Source organism: Monodelphis domestica, chromosome 1 (genome assembly GCF_027887165.1).
Source record: "Monodelphis domestica isolate mMonDom1 chromosome 1, mMonDom1.pri, whole genome shotgun sequence".
Taxonomy (NCBI): Eukaryota; Metazoa; Chordata; class Mammalia; order Didelphimorphia; family Didelphidae; genus Monodelphis; species Monodelphis domestica.
This window is the reverse complement of record NC_077227.1, coordinates 373,785,531-373,809,928: the sequence shown is the minus strand read 5'-3', so window position 1 is coordinate 373,809,928 and position 24,398 is coordinate 373,785,531. Positions and strand designations below refer to the sequence as shown.

The 24,398-nt window shown below is 41.2% G+C and overlaps 1 protein-coding gene across 2 annotated transcripts in view; it reads left to right on the top strand.

The window, feature by feature from the left end:
* Window positions 1-21,802, top strand: part of LOC100030871 (rho GTPase-activating protein 7-like) — a 35,561-nt gene extending 13,759 nt beyond the window's left edge. Inside the window, exons 6-14 of one of the 2 annotated variants that reach the window (XM_007473985.2) lie at window positions 1,207-1,377; window positions 2,074-2,233; window positions 3,387-3,585; window positions 10,510-10,735; window positions 13,922-14,036; window positions 15,839-16,030; window positions 16,541-16,758; window positions 18,967-19,140; window positions 21,185-21,802. In XM_007473985.2, coding sequence (XP_007474047.1) covers window positions 1,207-1,377; window positions 2,074-2,233; window positions 3,387-3,585; window positions 10,510-10,735; window positions 13,922-14,036; window positions 15,839-16,030; window positions 16,541-16,758; window positions 18,967-19,140; window positions 21,185-21,266 — 1,537 coding nt within the window. In that variant the 3' untranslated portion in view covers window positions 21,267-21,802. Of the gene's footprint in view, window positions 1-1,206; window positions 1,378-2,073; window positions 2,234-3,386; window positions 3,586-10,509; window positions 10,736-13,921; window positions 14,037-15,838; window positions 16,031-16,540; window positions 16,759-18,966; window positions 19,141-21,184 lie in introns of those variants that run through there. The other variant, XM_056811558.1, reaches the window with a different exon arrangement.
* Window positions 21,803-24,398: the final 2,596 nt, after the last annotated feature.

The window sequence follows — 24,398 nt, the reverse complement described above, 5'->3', positions numbered from 1 at the left end:
TGCTCTAGTCCTTGGGGAAGTAAACTAATTTGCCTATAATCACTCTGGTTAGGATTCAAGACAGAATTTGAACCTGAGTCCTCTACATTCTAATTTCAGTACTTCTCTACTATGCCACACATTACAACATTTGGGAACAGGCTTAAAGATATGAAAACATGGAAATTCACCTTTACTAAAGATGAAAGGATTCATCTTCACCAGGGTTCCTTCCTAGCAAGCTTCCATTATATGTTTAAAATAGAATCCGATTTGTGAAAATTTGGTTTAGATGCTTTTTTAGGATTCCTGATGGGAAGAACACTTGGAATCTCTTAGAATCTTCATCCCTAACTGGGACTTTGGACAAGTCACTCAATCTAATGAGACCTCAGTTTCCTTAGTCATAAAATGAAAAGGTTAGAACAGTTGATCTCTAAGTTCTTTTTTTCGCTCTAGCTTCCTAATCTATCTTTTGTGTGAAGTGAGGTACAAATGTATACACACTAAGCATAAAATATGGCTCCTGTTTCTTCAGGGAACAGACATTTGGAAGGTGCAGTTCAGGGGAAGAAAATTCTTGAGTATCTGAGGGTCTGTTCTGATTGTGCTGCTTAAGAGCCAGGTGGCCTGGGGCAAGTTCCTTTGCTCTTCTAAGGTTGGCTTGCTTCATCTATAAAAAGAGGTGGTTCACCGTCCCTAGCCATTAATTTAAATCGAGCTGGTTAGATAGCATTACTGTCACTTGTTGTGATTACAGGTTGGATGGGCTCATCTGTGTAAATGACACTGAGGTTAGGCTCTTCTGCGTAGGGGGCTGTCTACTAAGTCTGTCTACGTCATTGGCTCACAGTGTAGAATGATAGCTGATCATTTAATTGGGATATTTATCACGATGTGAAAATGATAAAAATGTCTCTACTTGTTTAAGTCTCCCAGGCTCCGGGGAACTGGGCCCTAAGATATAGAACAAGGGGTGGGAGAAAGCTACGGCTTTCTAGCTTGTGGGATAGAGTCTAGGGTTCTAAAGGAAGGAGGAAGAAGGGGGATGGGGAAGGGATGACAATTGGTCCTGTAGAGGTTTGTAGGCATAGCGTGGAAAGGAGAGGAGAGGAGAGCCTCGCTCCCCTTCTCATAGTTGTGGAAGCTCCAAAGTAGGGTGAGGCTGGGGCTCTAGGGAAGCAAAACATGACTTGAGCTCATTCCACATCTCTCTTGACTTTCTAGACCCAACAAGTGGAACTGGTCAATAGGAGAAAGAACCGACCTGAACAAGCCCTTCCTGCGTGTTGAAGAGCAGTCAGCTGTACAACTCAGCTATTTAAGGAGTGTGGCTATGTTACAGCTCTCTGCTATCATGGAAAAAAATCCTCCATCCAGCAAGCAAGGCTGGAACTGGTGAGGCTCTGAAACTAGCGGCTACTTGGCCTGGCTTTGGCAGGTGGGATGGGAACGTCGACTGTCCGGTGTGGTCCTGGCAGCCAGTGGCACAGTAGATAGAACATTAGTCTGGAGGCAGGAAGACCAGAATTCAAATCCAGCTTCAAACACTTAGCTGTGTGACCCTGGGCAAGTCATTTAACCTGTTTGCCTCAGTTTCCTCAACTACAAAGTGGGGATAATAATGGCACTTACCTCTTAGGGTTGTGGTGAAGATCAAATGCAATAATAATTATAAAGTGCTTAGCATAGGACCTGGCTCATAATAATCACCATATAAATGTTAACTCTAATAATTAGTATTATAATAATAAAAATTATAATATTATTAGTAATCTAGGCCCAGGGACATCACAATTATTTCTTGACTGACTTGCCCTGAGAATCCTCTCTTACCCTAACTTGGGACTCAGAGAAGAGGAGGATCCTCTTTTCCTCAGGTGGCCCTAAAACTAGGATATGCCATCAGTGACTTGGCTATCCTCCTTAATTCCCTCTATTGGCTGATTGAACCTTAAGGTACTTCCTCCGCTCCTTGCACAATGGATGTGCAAGAACCTACTGTTCTAAGCCAAACAGTGCTTTGGGTTAAGTAGAGGCCAAGAAGATGGGTCCATTTGGATTCTAATTGGAGGTTTCTGGTTTCACTCTCAGGCCGGTGCCCAAGTTTATCAGGAAGAACAAATACCCTGACTGTAAAGGCAAGAATGTGTTCGGAGTCCCGCTGCTCCTAGCTGTCCAGAGGACAGGCCATCCGCTCCCGCCGGGCATTTTCCAAGCTATGGAGTATCTGAGGGCCCACTTCCTGGACCAGGTACTTGTGTGTGTGTGTGAGTCTGGCCAGCAGCCTCAGCACTCTCCCCTTCACTTCATTCATTATGAAGCAGTAACCGAACCAGAGTTCTCCCCTGTTCTTCCCAAGGGATCTGATGTAGACCCCGATTTCACAAGAGAGAATCAAAGAAATCAAGACGCGCAGCATCACACATAAAGGCAGAACAGGTTACGGCCACGTATAGCCACCATAAGCAGAGGAGATGGAGGGCACGCGCGTAGCGATGGCCCCAAGGCTTAGGGCTGGGTAGGCAGCAAGAGGCACAGGGTGAGCTGTCTTCTTCTCTCCTCCCCACCACTGAACACACATATCTATGAGGGTCCCAGCGGCCGTAAGCAGGCTTGCACATTACCACCGTGCTCCCCCCCGCACATAGACAGGATCTGATGTGGATACGTATGAACCTATCCTAGACCCAGCACCCCCGCCCAGTATATCCACGCAGATCTTCCATATGTGTGTGTGTGTGTGTGTATAGATATACCCCTGGATGCACATAAAGAGTCCAGAATGTAGACGCTATATATACACATGCTATATATATATATATATATATATAGCCATAGAGGGGCAGCTGGGTAGCTCAGTGGATTGAGAGCCAGGCCTAGAGATGGGAGGTCCTGGGTTCAAATGCAGCCTTAGACCCTTCCCAGCTGTGTGACCCTGGGTAAGTCACTTAACCCCCATGACCTAGCCCTTACCTCTCCTCTTCCTTAGAACTAAGACACAGTATTGATTCCAAGACAGAAGATCATGGTTTAGAAAAAATATGTGTATCCATATAAAAGTCATATATTAATCAACATATTCAGTAATACAATCTCCTCATCTCACTGGGTTGGACCAAGGACCCTAAAAAATTATGTTTTTCCCCGAAGGTTTCTAGGGAATTATAACCCTCAGTATCTATATATCCATAGCCTGCTTCTAGTCATGCATTCTTCTGCCATTCCGACCTCCTTGACACACATTTACAGACACATAAGCTCTCTAGCCTTGTTTGTTGGAAAAGGGAAATAATACTGGGAGGGGGAGGAGAAAGAAGTGAGAAGACAACATGCCGTGGCTTCCCTGGAGCGCTCCACTTTCTGTGTGACTGGTATCCCATGACGCCATGCTGGTCTCCTCCTAGGTCGGTTTGTTCAGGAAATCGGGGGTGAAGTCTCGGATTACGGCCCTTCGGGAGATGAATGAGGCCCACCCGGGCCACGTGGATTATGAAGGCCACTCTGCCTTTGACATAGCTGACATGGTGAAGCAGTATTTCCGTGACCTCCCGGAGCCCATCTTCACCAGCAAGATCTGTGAATCGATCCTTCATATCTACCAATGTAAGTGCATGTCTTCTGGAATGTTCTTTTTCTGTTTATAAACCCATACCTTCTGTCTTAGAACTGATACTAAGAATGGGTTCCAAGGCAGAAGGACCAATAAGGGCTGAACAACTGAGTTGAAGCGACTGGCCCGGGGTCACACAGCTAGGAAGTATCTAAGGCCAAATTTGAACCCAGGACCTCCCATCTCAGGGCTTGGCTTTCTATCCACTGAACCACTAGGTACCTCTACCCCATTCTTATTTAGTATTGCCTATAGCTGATCCCTAGCAAAATTGTCAAGTTAAGTGAAGTTTGTCTTTCTGCTCCGTTCCCCACCTCGAGCCATGCTCCTGCCCCAGTCCCCAGTAGCAGCTCAGTGCAAATGTCCTCATAGCTCATCTCCCTTTTGTCAAAACCTGCTCTTAGGGAACAGGAAGTCATTTGTGCTTTAATGCGAATTTCAGGATGGCTTTCCCTCTCCTGGGTTATGGTTTCATAGTAAATCTGGTCCACCCGGGAGGCCCAAGAGTGTGTCTTCTATGACTAGGTCTTGAAGGGTACAGGAAGAGGATGGGGCTGTCCCTGCTTCTACAATCCACATCTACTGCCTTCAATGGGAGATGTATACAGTGACCTTTCTAAGCAAGAATACAGAGGCGCTAGTCTTATCTTTTCTTTCTTTTTTTAAGCTAAAATATTTATCAATGTCTTTTATTTTTTTATGCCAGAGTCTCTTCTTAATAACCTCTCCTCCTAAAGAAACTTGCATTGTGAATGAAACCCAGGCTTGCCCATAGACCAACCCACATGTTCAAGGTAGCAGGGAGATACAGTCTAACATAGCCTTCTCTCTGTTTCTATTTTCTGCCTCCCACCCTCCCTTTCCCTTCTTCCTCTCTGGCTCACTCCCCTCAATCTGTCCTCATGGTGGCAGATTGGGAAAAAGAGAGTTCCTAGAGTTGGGGGCCAGTTATACCATGTGGACACCACTCAAAACTCTCTGCACCCCAGTTTGGAGAATATGGATTCTTCCTAGCTCCTGAGTCTTCACTAATACGCTGCCTGTTCACATGCTCCTAGCAATGCAGCAGAATGTGCTAAGAGCACACACTTGATAGAAACCTAAAAAGGAGGCATATGAGTGGAGAAACCCAAATACCTAGTGCAATTCACGACTCTGAACTGGAAGCTTTTGATATATTTGGACCCTTAAGGAACAATCTTCACCACCACTTCACCATTCTCTGCCCTCCTTCTGGAACTCTCTTCTTCTGAAAATTATTATAGCTCATAGCCACTTTTCATAGGGTGCTGGAAAATGTGTTGTGCTTTTTTGGTGACAAGCAGTTACCTTAAGCTAAAGAACTGCAAAGATCCTTATGTCTGTCTGCCAAACAGAAAATTCTGCATTGTCTGGTTGACTCCCAACAAAATAAGGCTCTCCTCAGAGCAAAGTAAATGGAAAGGCTGAGGGAAGACAATAGAGAGCCACCATGTATTCCTGAGAGGTTTCTCCTTTCTTGTGTTTTTTTTTATCAAAGCAGTAACATTTCTGGGCAGAGAGCATCAGAATTTGTTTCTCTTTGAATAATATGCACTGAGCTCAAGACCTCTTAGCTGACCCACCCTTTTTTCAGCTTATCACCAAATCCAAGCCTCACTTCTAATTATCAGGCTCCCATCAAAGTAGTTTGAAGAGGTAGCTGTCAGATCTGGAAACCTTCTGTGTCTTTTGTCCCTTGCTTCTTGGTGTCTCTTCCTGCACTCAGCTTAATTCCCTGCTTTTTCTATCTCTTCCTATAGCTTCTTCTCTGGCTTCTTATATCATCGTCCAATGCTTCAAATCAGAGCCTCCTGGTGGTCATTGACTCACTCATCTTTACTTTATGAGGTAAAACTCAAGAAATCTACCTTTCTGTCAGGTATGAACAGTCCTTATAAAATCTTAGCATGGCCCCCTGTTATTTGATTTGTAATTTTTCAGTTATAACCTTTAAAACTCTAGAAATAGTTATAAACGAATGATCTGCAAGACTACAATGCCTTGCAGTCATCATTTTATCAGTTATTCCTTTGCCTTCAAACGTGTTTGGGTTTTTTTTGGTACATTCAACTAAGAGGCAATTCCTTTTTCTGTGGTTGGCAAAGAAAATCCTTCTAACAAATATGCATAGTCAGGCAAAGCAAAATCCCACACTGCTCATGTCCAAAAAAAAAAAGAGCTCATCACCTCTCTGATAGGAAGTAGGTAACATGCTTCATCACTGGTCTCTTGGAATTTATTTTTTTTATACTGTTATTGGATAACTTTTTTTCTTGGTTTTGCTCATTTCCCTCTGCATTAGTTCATACAAGTATTCCCAGGTTTCTCTGAAACAGCCCCTTTCATCATGAGGCAGTGAAATAGTGCAGTAGATAGAGCTCAGAGTCTGGAGTCAAAGATGAGCTCAAATCAACTTCAGATACGAACTAGTTGAGTGATCCTGAGCAAGTCAGTTAACGTCTGTCTGCCACAGTTTCTTTCTTTAAATATAAAATGAGGATCATAACAGCAGCTATCTTCCAGGATTGTTGTGAGGAGCAAATGAAATAATATTTGTAATGTGCTTATTAACAGACTGTCTGGAACATAGTAGGTGCTATATAAATGCTAGTTGTTATTTCCTATAACACACTAGTATGTCATTATATTCTTATACCATCATTTGTTTAGCCATTTCCAATTGATGACTATCCCCTTAGTTTTGTATATATATAGAACTTTTTCTTATATCTTTGATCCTGTGCATGAATATACAGGGTTTCCCCAAGCCTGAAGGGCAATTTCCCCCTAATCCTTATCTTCTATCTCAATAACAATTCTAAGACAGAAGGACAAGGGTTAGGCAAATGTGATTAAGTGACTTGCCCAGGGTCCCACAGCTAAGAAGTATCTGAAACCAGATTTGACCTCAGATCCTTCCAGTTCCAGGCCTGACTCTCTGTCCACTGAGCCCCTTTATTTGGTCCTGAAGATAGTCTGTGATACTCAATATTTTATCTTATATGTTATCTTACAGTATCTTACATGTTCATTTAGTGAGCAATTTTCAGCCCTCTACAAATAAAAATTTCTGGGTAGGAAGATGGTATGTAAACAGACCATAAAAATTCAAATATTTTACATTAGATCACATCAGAATAAATTTTTCTCATACAGTACAATACATGGTAGGGAATAAGATGTAAGAATCCTGGAAAGGTAGGAGTAAAAGTTATGAAGGGCTTCGAATGCCAAACAGATCATTTTTTATTTGATCGATGTGATAAGAGAGTTTACCGAATAGTGGGGTAACAGGGTCTTCCTTGCACTTTAGAAAGATTATGATGACAGCTGAATAAAAGACAAACCACGTACTGAGGAAAGACAGGGAGGTCAGTCTGTAAGCTACTATAACAGTGCAGGTGTGAGGTATACCAGAATGGTCAGTGTCAGAGAAGAGAAGGAGCCATATACAGGAGATAAGATAAAATTGACAGAATTTGACAACAGATTGGATATAGGTGTGAGAGAGAGGAACTGAGAACCTGAGTGCCTTGAAGGATGGGGGTACCCTCAATAGAAAGAAGGAACTTAGAAAAAGGAGGAGAGAATTTTGGAAGAAAGATGAGTTCATTTCTGAACATTGTTGATTTTGTTATATCCAACAGGCAGTTGAAGATGTGAGTTTGTCAGTTAGCAGAAAAGTTAAAGCTGGATAAATTGAACCAAAAATCTTCTGCCTAGAGATGATAACTGAAACCATGGGAGCTAATGAGGTCACCAAGCTAAATAATATAGAACAGATCCCAATGGGATGCCACAGTTAGTAATGGGCATGACCTGGCTGAAAATCCCACAAAAAAAGACTAAGAAGTCAGACAGAAGTAGGATGGAGCAGTATCAAAAAAAAACAAAACAAAACAAAAACCCCTGGAGAGGAAAGAATATCAAGAAGAAGAAGATCAATGGATGAAGACTGAGAAAGGGCCATTAGGTCTGGCAAGTAAGAGAATATTAGTAATTTTGGAGAAACCAGTTTCAGTTGAATGGTGAGAGCAAAAGCCATTTTTAAAATTTTTTTTAAATTTAAAAGAAGAAAGAGAGGAAGAAATAGTCATCCAAGACAGATAGGTTTTGCTAGCATTACCAAGAAAGTGGGAAGAAAGATGGGGACAGTGGGATCAAGCAAAGGATTTTTTAAGGACTGGGGAGACATAATCATGTTTGTAAGTAGCGTGGGGAAAAAGCCAGGAGACAGGAAAGAGAGTGAAGAGTAGAGAGAGAATGGAAGATGCCCACCCAGGAAAGTCACAATACTCCTTGCTCCCTGTTACTACTTCAGACTCTCCTTTTGTCATTGTCACTCAGCAACCTTTCCTCCTCTGAAGTGTCTTCTATCAAAACTTATGACCTAATTTAGATCATGGTGGTTCTCATTTATCAGCTCCTAAGGTCATTCTCCATCCTTTCTCAAGTTCAGTGCTGTCTTCCTCTCCTCCCTAATTCCTGCCCTTTTCCTAGGGGATTTCAGCTTTCATGCTGATGCTCCCTCAAAGACCAATCAGCTACTTTAATGTCTTCAGATCCCATGACCTAATCTGCTCCACCTCTAAAAACACACAGGGATGGCCATATTTTTTTTTTAAACCCTTACCTTCTGTCTTGGAGTCAATACTGTGTATTGGCTCCAAGGCAGAAGAGTGGTAAGGGCTAGGTAATGGGGGTCAAGTGACTTGTCCAGGGTCACACAGCTAGGAGGTGTCTGAGGTCAGATTTGAACCTAGGACCTCCCGTCTCTAGGCCTGGCTCTCAATCCACTGAGCTACCCAGCTGCCCCCGGCCATATTTTTAAATACTATAAATGCCTATAATCAGTAATTTTAGCTATCTGTATTTTAAGATGATAATCAAATTCTTGGTTTTATTGTTTATGAGAAAACTACCATAATTCTTCCTTCTCAATTAAGCTTCACCTCTTATTTTCTTTGTTCTCTTTCTCTCTTACAGGAGAAAACAAACCTTCACAACCCACAGTGTCACCTCACTGTTGCAAAGCAGTTTTATCATATTTCCTTAATTGACTCAATATCTCACCACTCATGACAATGGTTTTTTGAAACATTTTTCCCTCCTCAAACTTCCCATTGCTCTCCATACACCATACAGACAACCCATGTCTTCTCAATTCTTAAAGACCTTCCTTGGTCCCACCATCTCTGCTAGCTATAATCCAGGAGCTTTCCTCCCTTGTATTGAGAAATTCCTTTAAAAAAATCATCCATATTTGGTACCTCCACTTCCTCTCTTCTCATTCTCTTCTGGCCTCTGATCTCATCACACAATTGAAACTGATCTCTCCCAAATTGCCAATAACTTTTAATTAACAAATCTAATTGACTTTATCACTCCTCATCCTTCTTGAACTTTACCCTTTGTTACTATTAAAAATCATGTCCTCTAGAATGACACTACTCTCTTCTGATTCTCCTCCTATCTGCTGTTTCTTCTCAGTCTCCTTTGCTGGATTTTCCTTCAGGTGACTTCTAACAATCATTGATGGCCGGCCTCCAAAGGTCTGTCCTGGACCCCCTTCTCCCTCCATACTATCTCTTTTATCAATATCTGATCCATGGATACAGCTATGATCTTAGGTACATGTTTCTTAGATCCTATTTAACTAGCCCTAACCTCTTTCCTAGACTCCAGTCTCGTATCACTAATTGCCTGTTGGACATCTTGAATGGGATGTCCCAAAGGCATCTCAAACTTAGCATCAAACATATCTCACTATTTCTCAAAAAAATTCTCCCCTCTTCCAGATTTCCCTATTACTCTCATGGGCACCACCACCTTCTTAGTCTTTCAATCCAAGTGTCATCCTCAACTTCTCAATTGCCCCACACACCTAATATGATGTCAAATCTTGTTTCTATTTCCCCAACATTTCTTGTATATGGCCCTTTCTCCCTGCTTAAATAATTGCCACCCTAGTCCAGATCCTTATATTTTGTGTGGACTGTTACATTAGCTTTCTGGATGGTGTCTCTGCCTCAGGTCTCTCCCCACTCTATTTCATACTCCGCTCTGCTGACAAAGTGGTGTTCCTAAAATTCAGGCCTGTTCATATGAACCTCTCTCCTCTTTTTAATAAACTCTGGAAGCTTCCTTTTACCTCTAAGATCAATTATAAAGGCCTCTGGTATTTAAAGCCCTTTACAGTCTAACTTGTTTCGTCTTCCCACTCTTAGTAAATTTTACTCCTTTCTACAGACTCTTCATGATACTGTCCTATTTACTGTACCTCACATTCAACTCATCTCCCACATGCCTGGTATTTTCTCTCTCTTCATTCGGGCTTTCTGTATCCCCTCAAGATTTATCTCAAATCCCACATTTGTAAAAGGCCTTTCCCAGTCTCTTCCCTATATCTTCCCATTTGCTCTCTCTATATCTTGTATTACATAGTAATTTGCATTCATTAGAATGTAAGTTTATTGAGAGCAGAGACCATGTTTTAGCCTCTCTTTATAGCCCTGGTCCTTAATCTAATACCTGGGACATCGAAAGTACTTAATAAATGTTTGATGACTTAAAAAATGCACCTGCTGTTTACTTCCAAATAATGGAAAGCAGAGATTAGAAGAAGCTAGGCTAGGACTCAAGCTATGCCCATCTTCGTCACAGTTTAGTCATTGTACAGATTGGATGGCTCAATAAAAAACCCACAGTCTTAATGGCAAAAGGTTGGAGGTCTTTTGCCAAGCCAAGTGTGGTAGGTTCTGTGTACCCCAAGTATAAATGAGTAGTAGTGTGTGAGGATGTGTTACAGTATCTAGGCAGAGACACTTTCTGACCTTGGACTTTTCTGTGGCCCCTCTTGTTCCCTCAAAAGCATCTGTTCTCTCTCTCCCTTCTAGATCTGCCTAAGGAAAAACAGTTTAGTGCTCTACAGGCTGCCATTCTCCTACTTCCAGATGAAAACCGAGAAGCCTTGATTATCCTTCTCTTCTTCCTCCGAGATGTTGTAAGCTTTGTGGAGGAGAACCAGATGACTCCCACCAACATTGCTGTCTGCCTCGCACCATCTCTTTTCCATCTCACGTCCATCACTTCCTTTCGGCCAGATAATTCCACCTCTTCAAGGTATCCTTGTCAACTGGCAAGTTTCTATAGTCCTCCTTTTGGCACAAGTAAAAGGACTGTAGAATAGATAATCTGCTGATAGTGAGGGGCTTCAAATCAGACAGTAGGCCCCAAAAGAAATCAGCTAGTGGGCCTAAATTCAGTTGAGTGAAGTCTACTTCTATTTCACTGGATTGATAGTAGTTTGATATTCATTGAAAAGGTTGGGGTATTTCTCTACAAGGAGCACAGTGATGTTCTCTCAGCTTTAATGGATCTTTTGGGGTGCTTAGGACTTGGGGTAGCATGGGAAGAGACAAAAATGAAACTCTTTAGGAAGGATTCAAAAGAATTTCATTTGGTTAGAAAAATAAACATTTTAATAAGATGAAATTTCATTGGGATCCATGTAAAGTCCCACTTTTTTGTTGAGTCATTTCAATTGTGTCCCACTCTTCATGACTCCATTTGACATTTTCTTGACAAAGATACTGGAGTGGTTTGCCATTTTCTTCTCCAGTTCATTTTACAGATGAAGAACGAAGGTAAACAGGGTTAAATGACTTGCCCAGGGTCACACAGCTAGTAAGTGTCTGAGACCAGATTTGAACTTGGGAAGATGAGTCTTCTTGACTATAGGTCTGACATTCTACCCACTGTACCACCTAGTTAGCTCAAAGACCCACTCTGGGGTTCAAAGAATTTGTAACCAATTGCAAAGCACAGGATATGAGAGGTGTATGGCTAGACAACAATTCCTGTCAGAAAGATCTTGGTAATTTTTAGTAGACTGTGAGCTCCAGATGAATCAGTAGTGTAATGTGATAGCCTAAATGTGTTCTTGGGCTTAGAATCATTCGGAAGAAAGAATCTAATAGTGTATCTATACTGCCCTGGTCTGATGACATCATGATGATTGTCTTTAGTTTTGGACAGGATATTTTAGTAAAGATATTGAGAGGTTAGAGTGCATCCTAAGGAGTTTGACCAGAAAAGTAAAGGGTCCCAAGGTCAGGCCAAAGGATAACGCTTTAAAGAAACCAAGGATGTTTATCCCTCAGAATGTAAACCCAGAGGTTTATGGTAACATGACAGCATTTGAACTCAGGAAGATGAGTCTTCTTGACTCAGCCTACTACTCTGTCTACACTGCCACCCAGCTGTCTCAGCAACTCACAAAACCATTCATTACAGAAGACAAAATGGCTTGTCATCTTGACTGGTGAAGGAACATCCATAAAAATAAAACCTTGCATCTTTTAAGATATTATAATGGAAGTGATAGGCATGGGACTGTTGCTGGAGATGGGTGGAGAGAAATAGAGGACATAGTCGCTGTCCTCAGAGAACTTGTAGTAACAAAAGAACAAAGGGGAAACACTAAAATGACACGTTTCCTGATGGTAGGGGCCAGTTTGTGGTATAGACAGTGAGTGCTGTGAGAATTTAAGAGAGGTGCTCTCGTGGCAAGTAGGAAGAGACAAGAAAAGGTTTATAATGGAAGTAGGCTAGCCTCAAAGAATGCTAGATTTAGATGGCTGGGAAGGAGCTTGCCTGTAATACTTGCCTCCTCCGGGATGTTGAGCAATGCCCTCATCTCTCCTCAGTATCTCTGTAGGATGAAAGGGTTGCATTAGATGGCCTCTACTGTCTCTTCCAGCTATGATCTCAGATTTGACTTGTGTACAGTAGAGTCCAATACAGGTATCCTGGAGAGCGAGGGCAAGTGAGGATAGGCTTGGAAGGCCTGAGAGTACCAGAAATGTATGTGGTGAGGGTGAGTAAGGTTTAGAAGGAACAGAAAAGGCTTGAGGAAGAGGACCCAAGTGAGTAAGATATCCCAGATTGCGGTAATGAAATAATTCTGGGAAAAGGGCAGGCCAGTCTATATTTTTTCTTCCCACCTTCAGCCTCATTCCAATAGAGCCTACTCCTTCTGACTTCCCTGGAAGGAGACAGTCAAGACAGAAGCCAAACTAAGAAGAGGGCAGAGAGCCCAGCAATCTTCCTGGTGTGGAACCTGGGCCAGGAATGAAGGAGTAGCTGGGCCAGTGGGGAAGAAAGAGGATTTAGGGATTAAGACTTGGATTGTTTTTATCCATATGCAACAGGAAATGGCTTCAAATAGTGAGTGTTTTCTTTATCTCATTTTAAAAGAAAAGAGGCTTTGAACCTTACATTCAGATAAGTACTTATTTCATGTTTGACTTTGGGACTCAGACTTCAAAGGGGCCCCCAGCCTGGACTAGGGCTCTAGTGTGGAGTCTTTATCTGTAAAGGAGTTAAGAAGAATGTTCCCAGATAATGTTACTGGAAAGGAGTTTTGGTGATGTCACCAGAGGAAGGAAAGAGCAGAACCTGCCCAAGAATGAACATGAGTCGAATTTGGCAGCTTCTCTCCTTCACCCACACACACATTCTCCCTTGCCTTCACTGAGACTGCTCCAATTGAAGGCAGAACAAACCTTGTATTTTTGGAAAGAGGAATGATGGGACTGCATTTATGTGGGCAGAAAAGAGCAGAGGCAGGCTTATAAAATGCCAAAAGGGTTTTTCATATTCTTCCAAGGAATTGATGGAGATTGTTATCCAAGTTCCTGATAAGATTAGTCACCTTCGTGTCCATGGGGTGAAAGCTGCAACATGGGATGCCCTCTAGCTCTAAAATGATAAGATTCTATGGAGTGTTGGTATAGGTCCTGTTACGGAGGGATCAGGGCAGGGAGGTCAGTGTCTCCTTTTGAGGTTGTGAGGCAGTGTGGTACATTGGGAAGGATGCTGGATTTATAGTCAGATGTACCGGCTTCAAATCTTGCCTGTCACTTGTTTTACCTTTGCTAAGTCACTGTTAAGTTTGGAGTCTTACATTTTCTTGTCTGTAAAATAAGGGGAATTAGGTGCCCACTAAATAACCTTCCAATTCAAAATCTTTGATTCCACGTGCCCTCTTCTCTATTCCTTGACTCCCCCATGATTTAGAGATCTCTCCCCATATTGTTCTGCCTGAGTTTCGTGTAAAGGCTTTGTGAACTGCAGTTAATTTCTGCAAGGGAAGATCGTGAGGGGCTAGCCACTGCTTCTTTGTCTATACGGTTTCCCTCTGCCTAGCATAGTGCAGCCAGACTACGAACGTGGCTCAAGGCAAGGGAACAATGTGATGTTTCAGGGGTTTTCTAAAGGCCACTGCACCTCATTGTTTTCTTCCAGGTCCAGTCAGAGGAAGTACAACATGGGCAAACCTGATCAGAGAGACCTGAGTGAGAACCTGGCTGCCACCCAGGGCCTAGCACACATGATAGCAGAATGCCACCAGCTCTTTCAGGTAGAGTAATAGGTGCTGGCAGAAAAACTACCTTCAAGAACACCAAACCTGGCCTCTTCCAGTGGCCACTCGGCAGAGGACAAGGCATCTACGTTCAGGAAGTCGTGTTTAAGTGCATAGCTGCAAAGAGCGGTGCGCTGAATGCTGGACAGAGGCCGTGATGAGCCCTGCCTTGAAGGCTAGAGTGGACCTGTACTCGGATCACGAGACCAAGGTTTTGAGGGAAAGTTAGCATTTTTGCAGCATAAGAACTAGAAACTGTTACATTTCCAGGGCTGAGAGGATAGAAGGGGGAGCAGGATTTGAGGGAAGCTTGATATAATTACACATATTTAATTTTCAGCTTTATGGGTCTCTGTGTGTACGAGCGCACACAAGATAGTGTAGAGCAGTGGTGTCAAACTCAAACAGAAACAGTTCACACATGGCCTATCAGACCCTTGTTGGACACTTCTGATATCAAGGTGTTGTGGTTTGGAAATTGGGAAAACTGAGTCCTAGGCCCAAACCACTCCTGCCTTTCTCTGTGACTCAACCTCTCTGGGTGTCAGGCGTTAATAATATCTGCCTTGTCTCAGCACCAGGGATAGTGTGTAGTGAATATAGACACAAGCCTGGAATGGAAGAATAGAAATCTTACCTCTTTGCCCTCATCCCAGGTCATCATGTCCCTGACTGTGCTTTACTGTCTAATTGTTGTGAACGAGGCTGAAGCTTTTTATCTGGTGATACGACGTCCCTTCTTGGTCTGAGTCAGCACCTGCCTGGGTCTTTCAGCCGTGGGATCAGGGACAACACAGATAGAATTCCCTCTGTACGGGTCCTTCTTTATCACCACGTGGGTGCTCAACAAATTCTCTTTAAGAAAGACTCATTCCTTCAACAGGCACATATGAAGTATTTAAAAAAAACACAGTCTGTGTTCTGTTGTGGGAAAAGAGTTCAGTTCATTAGGTGTCATAAAACAAGCCCCATGAGGAACACAGAGATAAGATGCAACTCCTGCTTCCAGCTAGATGGGGAAAGAATACTTATAGGAAAAAAAAATCTTAATACCAGTGCAGGCTATAGATACTAAGCGTGCTGCTTAGATCAGAGGTGACTGGCTGCTTATGAATGATGTTATAGGTCTTTTAGCTCATGGCGCCTTCCCCAGTCACCTATCAGTTCCTGTAGGCCAGGGCATTGTGCATTTGCATTAGCACAGAGAAAAGAGTTCATAAACATTTACTAAATGAATAAAAATGGTTAGGAAGGGCTGCATGGAGGAAGCAGAAGTGGACCTTGAAAGATGAGTCTGGTTTGAATAAGCAAGAACAGGACATCTCAGAGAGGGAATAGTGTAGAGATGGGATGGATCTGGCAATCCTTGCCCTCACAGATCACACCTTCCACTCTATAGAGTGTGGAATACACAGAATAAAATACAGAGAAGCAGTCTGGGGGATGAGAAAGAACAGTGCATGAAAAAGCTGATACGTGTCCTAGTTCAGCCAGCTAGCTATGTGGTCTCAAGCTAGTTCCTTCCCCTCGTGGTGCCCCAGAAGCTGGTTTTCTCATTGATGAAAGGCAATAATAAGACCCATTTTGTCAGTTCATAGGATCATTGTGAGCATTTTACAGCGCCTCATATGCATATTGGTATCACTTTTTAGTTGGGATCTAGACTAAATAAAACAACTCTAAATAATCAAATGCTATTTGAAACCTAATAAAAATGAGTTGAGAGGGGAGATGGTAGAGAATAACGACGATAAGAACATGGCAGTGACCTTGCCCTTCCTTGACCTCACCCCATGCAGCTGCCCACAAGTTACTTGGAATCCAACAGGTGCCAGCAGCCCCCAGGCCCCGGAAGAAGCCTGGTCAGTCACTCGATGGTATTGAAATCACTGGAGAAGTCCATTCAGGACCTGCTCCGAGATGCCAAAGACAAGTTCCGGACCTGGGCTAGCCGCTTTTACCTGGAGAATGTAGAAGTAGCCAATAAAAAGGTAGGCTTTGCTCCAGTCTAAGGGTTGTCCTGAGCTGCTGAGCAGGTCTTCAGAAAGATCTGAGAATGCTTTGGGTTTTTTTACTCTGTCATTTCCTTGATCTTGCATTTCCCCCTCTTCTGAAAGCACTGATGGGAAAGGAGAGATGAAGAACTGGAAGAAAGTGAAAGAAATATTAGAGCAGATCTCCGGGGTACCCTCTCCCCATGTTACCAGCAGACAGCTATAATCTGATGTTTTCAAGGTCTTATGAGGATCCCCAAATGGGGAAGGTACCTCAGGAAACACTGTGAATTTAATCTGCAAAATGGGTGTACTACCTGCTTCACAGGGTTGTTGGGAGAATCAAAGAGCACTTTGTAAACGACAGAGGATCATCCAAATATGAGTTCTGAATTTGTGTAAATGAACAGATTAGGTGAGGTTAAAGGGAAAGCAGTCCATCTGAAATGTTTAATTTTTGATAATGAGCTTTTCAAAATCACTTTCCTCCCCATGGCCTGCCTACAGGTGGAAGAAAATTCTCACTTATTATTATGGAAAGCTTCTGTTGACATCCATGCTGCCCCTCAGACTATCTTTCAACATGTGCTTAGAGCACAGCTGGCCTGGGACCACACTCTGCAGCAAGCTGTTGTCCTGGAGGTACTGAACGAGGAGGCTGATATTTACCACTATACGGTGAAAAGCATGACCCCTCTCCCAGCCCAGGACTACGTGGTACTCCGGTGAGGATCAATGTGGCCATTTCTGTCTACCCTTTCTTGCCCTGAGCTGCTTGTGGCGGGGATAAAGTCCATCTGTCACTCAATAGATATTGAGAGGGGGTGGCAAATAAGCATTGATTATGCTTAATATGTGCCAGACACTGGGGATACAAAGAAAGGCAAAAGACAATGCCAGCTCTTAAGCTCACTAATGAGGGGAGATGCAAATAACCATGTACACACAAACTACATAGAGGAAAAATTGCAAATAAATAAGAGAGGGGAGGCACTAGATTTAGAAGGGACCAGGAAAGGCTTCCTGTTAAAGGTGAGATTTTATTTGGGACCAGGGAAGCCATGGAGCAGAGATGAGAGAAGAGAACATTCCGTGCATAGAGAATAGTTAGTTAAAATGCCCAGGCAGGAGATGGAGTATCTTATGGGAGGAGCAGCAAAGAGGCCAGTGTCACTGGACTGGAGGACTTTGCCTGCTGAATAGAGGATTTTATGTTTATTCCTGGAGGCAATTGGGAGCCACTGGAGTTTTTTGAGTAAGGTGGTGAAGATCACTTTGACAGTTGCATGAGCAATGAACTAGAGTGGGTAAGACTTGGGGCTTAGAGATCAACCAGCAGGTTATTGCAATGGTTCAGGCACAAAGTGATGAGAACTTGTATCTGGGTGGTATGAGTGTTGGAGGAGAGAAGGTGACTTATACAAGAGACCTTACTGAGGTAAAGTCAACAAGATTTCACAACAGATTAGATATGGGAATAAGAGTAAGGAAATGAGGATGACAGTTGTGAGGCTGGGTCACTTGAAAGATAGTGGTCCCCTCGACAGTAACAGGCAAATCTGGAAAGGCAAAGGGCTGGGGTGAAAGGAGTTCATTTCTGGATATGTTGAGTTTAGGCTGTCTACAACCATCCAGGTTGATATGTTTGATGGGCAGCTAACGATATGAGACTGGAGGTTACCAAATCCATGGGAGTTGATGATATCACCAGTGTAGACCTGAGGGAGAAGAGGGTCCAGGACACAGTGCTGTGCTGTACCTATGGAGAGTAGACATGACTGGATAAAGATCCAACAAATAAGAGAGATCAGATGGATAGAAGAGAACTGGGAGAGAGCAGGGTCATGAAAACCTAGAGGAAAAAAAGAGTATCGAAAAAGAAGAGGCTCATCAGTAGTGTCAGAAGCTACAGAGGGAGCAATAAAGATGAAGACTGAGAAAAAAGGCCATTAGATTTGGCAATTGAGAGATCATTAATAACTGGGCAAAAGTTTTGGTTGAAAGCCAGACTATAAAGAGTGCCTAAGAAATGTCAACATTATAGTTTTTTCATGAAGGTTAGCCTTGAAAGGCAGGCAAGATATGGGACAACATCGGGGATTGAATAGAAGTTTCTTTCAGGATAGAGACATGGTCATGTTCCCAAGCAGTAAGGAAGTAGCATTTAATAGGCAAGGAGAGATTAAACATATCTGAGAGAGACAGGGAATGATATAGTAGGCAGTCTTTTGAGGAAAGATGGGAATGAAGTGGCATGACTTGTACATGTAGAGGGTTATGCTTTGGCAAGGAGAAGAGCTAACTATTCATGTAAGACAGATGTGAAAGAGAAGATAGTGGCAGAAGACATTTGGGTGAGGAGAGAAGGACTTTTACATGAATGGCTCCAATTTTTTTCATAGAAAGCTGAAACTCAGAAAAGGGGGAAATTCTCTGTCTAAGGTCTTGGGATATGTCAACAGTTGGCTGGACATGAGAACAAATTAAAAAGATTAGGACTCTTTCATCTGGAGAAAGACTTTGATCCATGTTTGAAATAATAAAAAATACAAAGAGTAAAAGGATGAGGATAAATACTAGCTATTGTTCACAGAATTTTAGAATGCTAGATGAGGCCCTCTTGAAGGAGATTGTTTTGGAGCAGCAGTCTTACTTTACTAAGCAGGCAGAAAACTTGTAGAATTTATTATCCTGAAAGATAGTACAAGCTAAAAACATAAGGAGAGAAGGATAAAATGAAGTTTAATTCATTTTCATTAGAAAGATAATGACTTTTTAAGAGAAAGCTATATCTTGATGGAATGATAGAATATATACCCATAACCATGCTTAAATGCCTCAGAATTCTTGTCTGGATTGGCATTTTTGGATATGCTTTTTCTTTTATATCCCAGAAGAGCTGGGAACTCAAACTGTGCTTCTTTGTTCTTTAGGACTTGGAAATCATATCCCCAGAGCAATAGCTATGTTATAGCTGCAACCTCTGTGTGGTGCGAGGTTGCTGATCTGCATGGAGTTTTAGGAGAGGTCATCTTATGCCAGTATCTGATTGAAATGGTGGGACCTGAAAAATCTCGAGTGACTCACATCTGCAGAAAAGATACCAGGTATGAATGGATCTATTGTCATCAAGGTTGCAGTAAATGACCATTACTGAAATATGTCCCTTCCCTTAATTTCCCCATCAGTTACTGAGAAGTCTACTCCTACATTCTGGCCTCCATTAGCAAGGGGGAAAGAGTCGCTGTGAATCAGGTCTTCTCTTCTCCAAGGGTGTGCCATTAGTGATAGCAAAACAATTACAAGCAATGGGGTGAGGGCTCTAGGACCAGTTGAGCTTCATAACTAGAATACTTTGTTGAAAGAAAATGCCAGCTTTCAAAAGATAAATACCATAGAGGTCTACAACTATTTAAAAAGCAACACTCCAATTTCTGAAGAGTTCTTTTGCATTACAATCTAAAATTTCTAAGAGGACTTGAAGCATATTAGAGGGAAGTATTAGGCAGAAGTTTTTAGCACTCAGCTAGTTGGTATTTCCTCTCTTGGGCTTACTCTTGTGGAAAGTATATGGAAGAAAGGAAATGTCTATTTCTCTGAAGCAAAGGTTATAATTTCTGACATGAAGCATTAGTTTGTTTAAAAGTCAGAGAATTATAGGTTACAGCATTAAAGCTGAAAGAGATCTTAATGGTCAAATAAGTTCACCCCCCTCATTTTACAGATGAAGAAATCAAGTCCTAGGGATACAAATTGAATGAGATTATCTTATTGCAAAAAGCCAGCAGTCTTTCCAGTGTACCACTCTTCAGATGGTTACAATTACAACCATTCCACACTTTGGAGATGCCTCTGGCTAAGGATTAACTGACAGTTGGGGATTCTATCAAACAAATATTTCTTTAGCACCATAAAAACGATACAAAAGAAGGTCTCTGGAATCAGGAGAAAGGTCTGGGTTTTCATTTTATCTCTGCTTCTTCTCACTGGCATGTTACTTTGGACAAGTCAGTCACTCTCTCTTGCTAGGCCTCTCTTTTCCCCCCTGTCTTTAAAATGAATGTGAAATAAATGTTTAGTAATTGGTCCTTAGAAGTTAATTCAATTTCAACAATCATTTATGACTAGAATGTATAGGGCACTATGGAAGGTAGAAAGATTAAAGATAGAATACCTTCCTATCCTCCTGGAGTTTACAATCTAGTAAAGCAATATAAAATCCACACAAAGCCACAGTTTTTTTAAATGCCTATGAAATCTTAAAGGAATAGGTATCCTCTGTGAAGATTTCATGGAGGATGTGGCATTTAAATAAGGATATGTAGATGTCCACAAACAGAAATGGTTAGGACAAGAAAGTCATTTCAGGTGCACAGAATGCCATGACAAAGGGCAAGCCTGAGAACAAGAAGCGTGGAAAGGGGTGTGTGAGATAAGGCTGTAAAGGGAGGATGCCAGATTGTGGGCAGCCTTGAATACCAAGCTAAGGAATTTGAATTTTATTCAGGAGGCCGAGGAATGCTAGACTTCCTGTGACAGACCAGAAGAAAGAGACCAGAGATGGAAAGACTCTAAAAAGGAAAGAACTTAGTTGAAAATGAGTAATACATAAATAGCACTTAACACTGTCAAAATCTGATAAGAGGAAACTATGAAGGTTTGAGTGGGTTAATCTGTAAAATTGATGGTAGAGCAAGGTGGAGATTTTATCCAACCATTCTTCCTATTCTCCACTTACTTCAGAACAAGACCGAGAACTTGTCACAACTCATTTCCATTAGCCTTCTAGATCCTACAGTCCTTTGTGGCCTGAGAAAGTGCAATCGATGACTCATTCAGTAAATCTACAAAAGCAAAAGTCACTTTTAGAGGTGATTTTCCCAGTTTCTTCAATAAGTATTCTACTAAGATTTTCCTAATGAGCCCTTTTTGGAGGGCTTCCTGCGATCAGTTATTAACCCAGGGGACTAGGGTCACTAAATTTACCTGAGCCAGAGGGCATCACTCTACTAATGTTTCCACACCACTGCTGTTTCCTTTTGGTTCCCTCTTCCCCTTCCCTTTCCTACTCCCCAACTCTTTCTTCAGAGTTAAGAGACTCCTCTTTCCCATGATGATGCCTGACACATTTTAATTCTTGTTGTTTTGCAGAGGAAGGACATTGAAATGGTACAGGAATGTTTTTGGACACGTGTGTGCAGCTGAATTGATCAGGTTAAAGGACTCTTTCTGATCTTCAGACTCAGAAGTCAAATAATTCAAAATCCGAAGCCAGAGCTGTTTTCAAGGTGCAGTTAACTGCTATGCCCTTCAACCACATTTGGAAATATACAGATAATGGAATGCTGTTTTTAAAACAAATGATAATCAAAGCATATCTAAAGGGATATAATTACATAAGAAGAGGCTGTGCTTGGAGAGACTCTATATAGGAGCTTATTAAAAGCCAAACTATTTATATAAAAACCTAATCTTAATATCCCAGAAATACTCAAAGTAATGATTTAAACCTATGCTGTGCAGTAAGTTATTAAAAACTTGGGGATTACCTAGATTTGCTGATTTTTTAAAAATAATGTGAAGTTGTATGTAACTTTTTTAAAAAAAGATTTGCACAAATTGCTGTAAAAAGTTTTTTTTAGCATGGAGAGAGCAGACTAAGAAACTTAAAGGGCTTAAAACATTTTTGAGATAAATTGTCTGTGGCCTGCTAAGTTGTTTTTATTTGGGATATAAAATATTGTTATAATAAAGTTGTTGATAAATTGACCATCCTGTAAAAGTATAGTATCTAAAGGAAGGAGAACTGGAAGAAGAAACATTTTATTACAAGCCAAAAAAAAACATACAAAAAGGATCTACTGATATAAATGAACATATAATAATTTAATATAAGGCCAGTGAGATTAAATGAGCATATCATCTGCTTGTGATTTGTATAATCTATAAAAAATGATGACATCTATACATAATACAATATTCAAGTAAGAAATTCTCATTGCTACTTTTAGTGTAGCTATTGTATAACACTGACTTGTTTCATCAAAACCAATAACCTGGTGAAAGAAGTAGGCCCACACTGTATAATGGACAACATACATTTTTTTGTTTGTTTGTTTATTTTTTTAAACCCTTACCTGCCGTCTTGGAATCAATACTGTGTATTGGCTCCAAGGCAGAAGAGTGGTAAGGGCTAGGCAATGGGGGTCAAGTGACTTGCCCAGGGTCACACAGCTGGGAAGTGTCTGAGGCCAGATTTGAATCTAGGACCTCCCGTCTCTAGGCCTGGCTCTCAATCCACTGAGCTACCCAGCTACCCCCTCAACAACATATGTTTTTAAAAAAAATTAAAGGGCATATTCATTTGACTTTTGAAACCTCATTGGATAATTTTGGGGAAAGAATGAAGAAAAATTACAAAACTGAAGAGAACTGTTATGGATGGGCATCTAACTCTTTAGTGCCTTAGAAAGATACAGGTCTTTCAGAGTAGAGGAAACTTCTCACTGAGAGCTCCATCCCCATTTTGAATAAATAGTTCAATGAAAACCCAATTAACACACACACAATGAGCTTTTACCTACAAAACTTTTCAAGACAAGATTAGTGAAAATTATTGAAAAATGGTTAGGGGGAAAGATAAGTTCTGGGAGTTCATTCATATGCAAAGTACTAGAAGAAATGCAAAGATAATGAAGAATGTCTAATCTTGTGGAACTTACAAAGCAAAAGGAATAATTAGAAAGGTCAGAGGAGGGTTCTTATTGATCCTATGGTGTCAATAATTTATTTAATAATCTGGGATCAAATTAGGATATTTCTCATTTCCTCCATTAGGTAATACATTTTTTAGACTGCAAAGGGGTAAAATGAGGATACAACTGAGGTCATGAGATCAGTTGGATTATTCATAATTATCCAATATCAAGCTGGCACTTTTTTTTAATCAGCCTGCAAATTCTTAAATGGCATAAAGAACAAATAAAGACACAAACAGGGTCAATGGGGACTTTACTGGCACTTAGAAAAATCACTCGAAAGTCATCTGAAGTCTTGGAGTTCATTTAAGGTTAATATGGGACATTTGTTAATTTTGCAAAAAAGTTTCCAGGAAATTTTTTTATCCATGAATATTAAGAATTTCAGTTTTAACTCGAGAAATATTATGACTCTAATGATCCTAGGAACTCTGAATGACTTTTCAGTTACACAATTCCGATGTTCAAACTTCATTCTTCTGATGAATTTGTGGTTTCATGGTACAGAACTCATTTTCAATTCCATGAGATTCTGGTTAACATTTTTGAGCAAAATCCTCCATAAAAGATGTACCCAATATTCTGAAGGCTTTTGTATGGTCCTTTTAAAATTCCATGGATATAACTCTGGTTTTCTGTATTCTTGACATAAGACTATGCACTATCACAGACATACCCTTTCTGGTTATACATGTCTTTAACAATGTTGTATCACAAATTATTGATGATGTGCTGTAATGTTCCATTACCCTTTTGGAAACCTGATATTTAGATTCCTCTGAGATCATAGTGTTCCTTGATTTACATCTATAGAATAACAAGTGGGATAATACTGGCATTAAAAAAAAAGGATTTTGTGACAATGAGCAGCTTAGGATCATCAAAAACAACTGGAAATTTCAAGACTAGTTCTGACCCAGTTCATTGTCCATCTGTGACACCTCTCATTCACATATAAATATGAATAAAGATTCTACCTATGATTTAACCCAGTACAACCCTTCCAACTGCAGATATAAATCTGAGAAAGATGCATTTTTCATTTAATCATTCACTTCATTCTTACAAGTTGTTGGTGTTGTTTTTTAAGCCATCTGTGTGGATCTCTTTCAGGAATGACCTATAGTTATCTGGACAATGCCATCTACAATGGAAGATCTGAGAAACCTCAATATTGATATGAAATCCCTCTTTTATTTATCTTCTTTGCAGGAGGTCTACTGCAACACTTTTCAACAATGAATCTCAAGAATTGGAAATGACCAAAGAGGTCATTTAGTACAGCCTGAAAATTACATAACAAACTTCTTTACAATATCCTCAGAAATCGGTCATCTAGCCTCTATTTGAAGTCCTCTAGGGCCTGAAGCAATTCATTGTGCTTTTGGATAGTACTGTTACAATGCCTAATTTGCAACCTGAACTTTCAACAGTAGACCTTAGTTTTATCTTCAAAGCAAAACAAGCAAAACAAGTCCATGCCTTCTTTGACATGAGGTTCTTCGAAGATGCATCATGTACCACCTAAGCCTTCCCTATTGAATGTCAAATACTCCGAGTGCCTTCACCTAATACTCATATAGCATGATGTCGAGTCCTATCCCAAT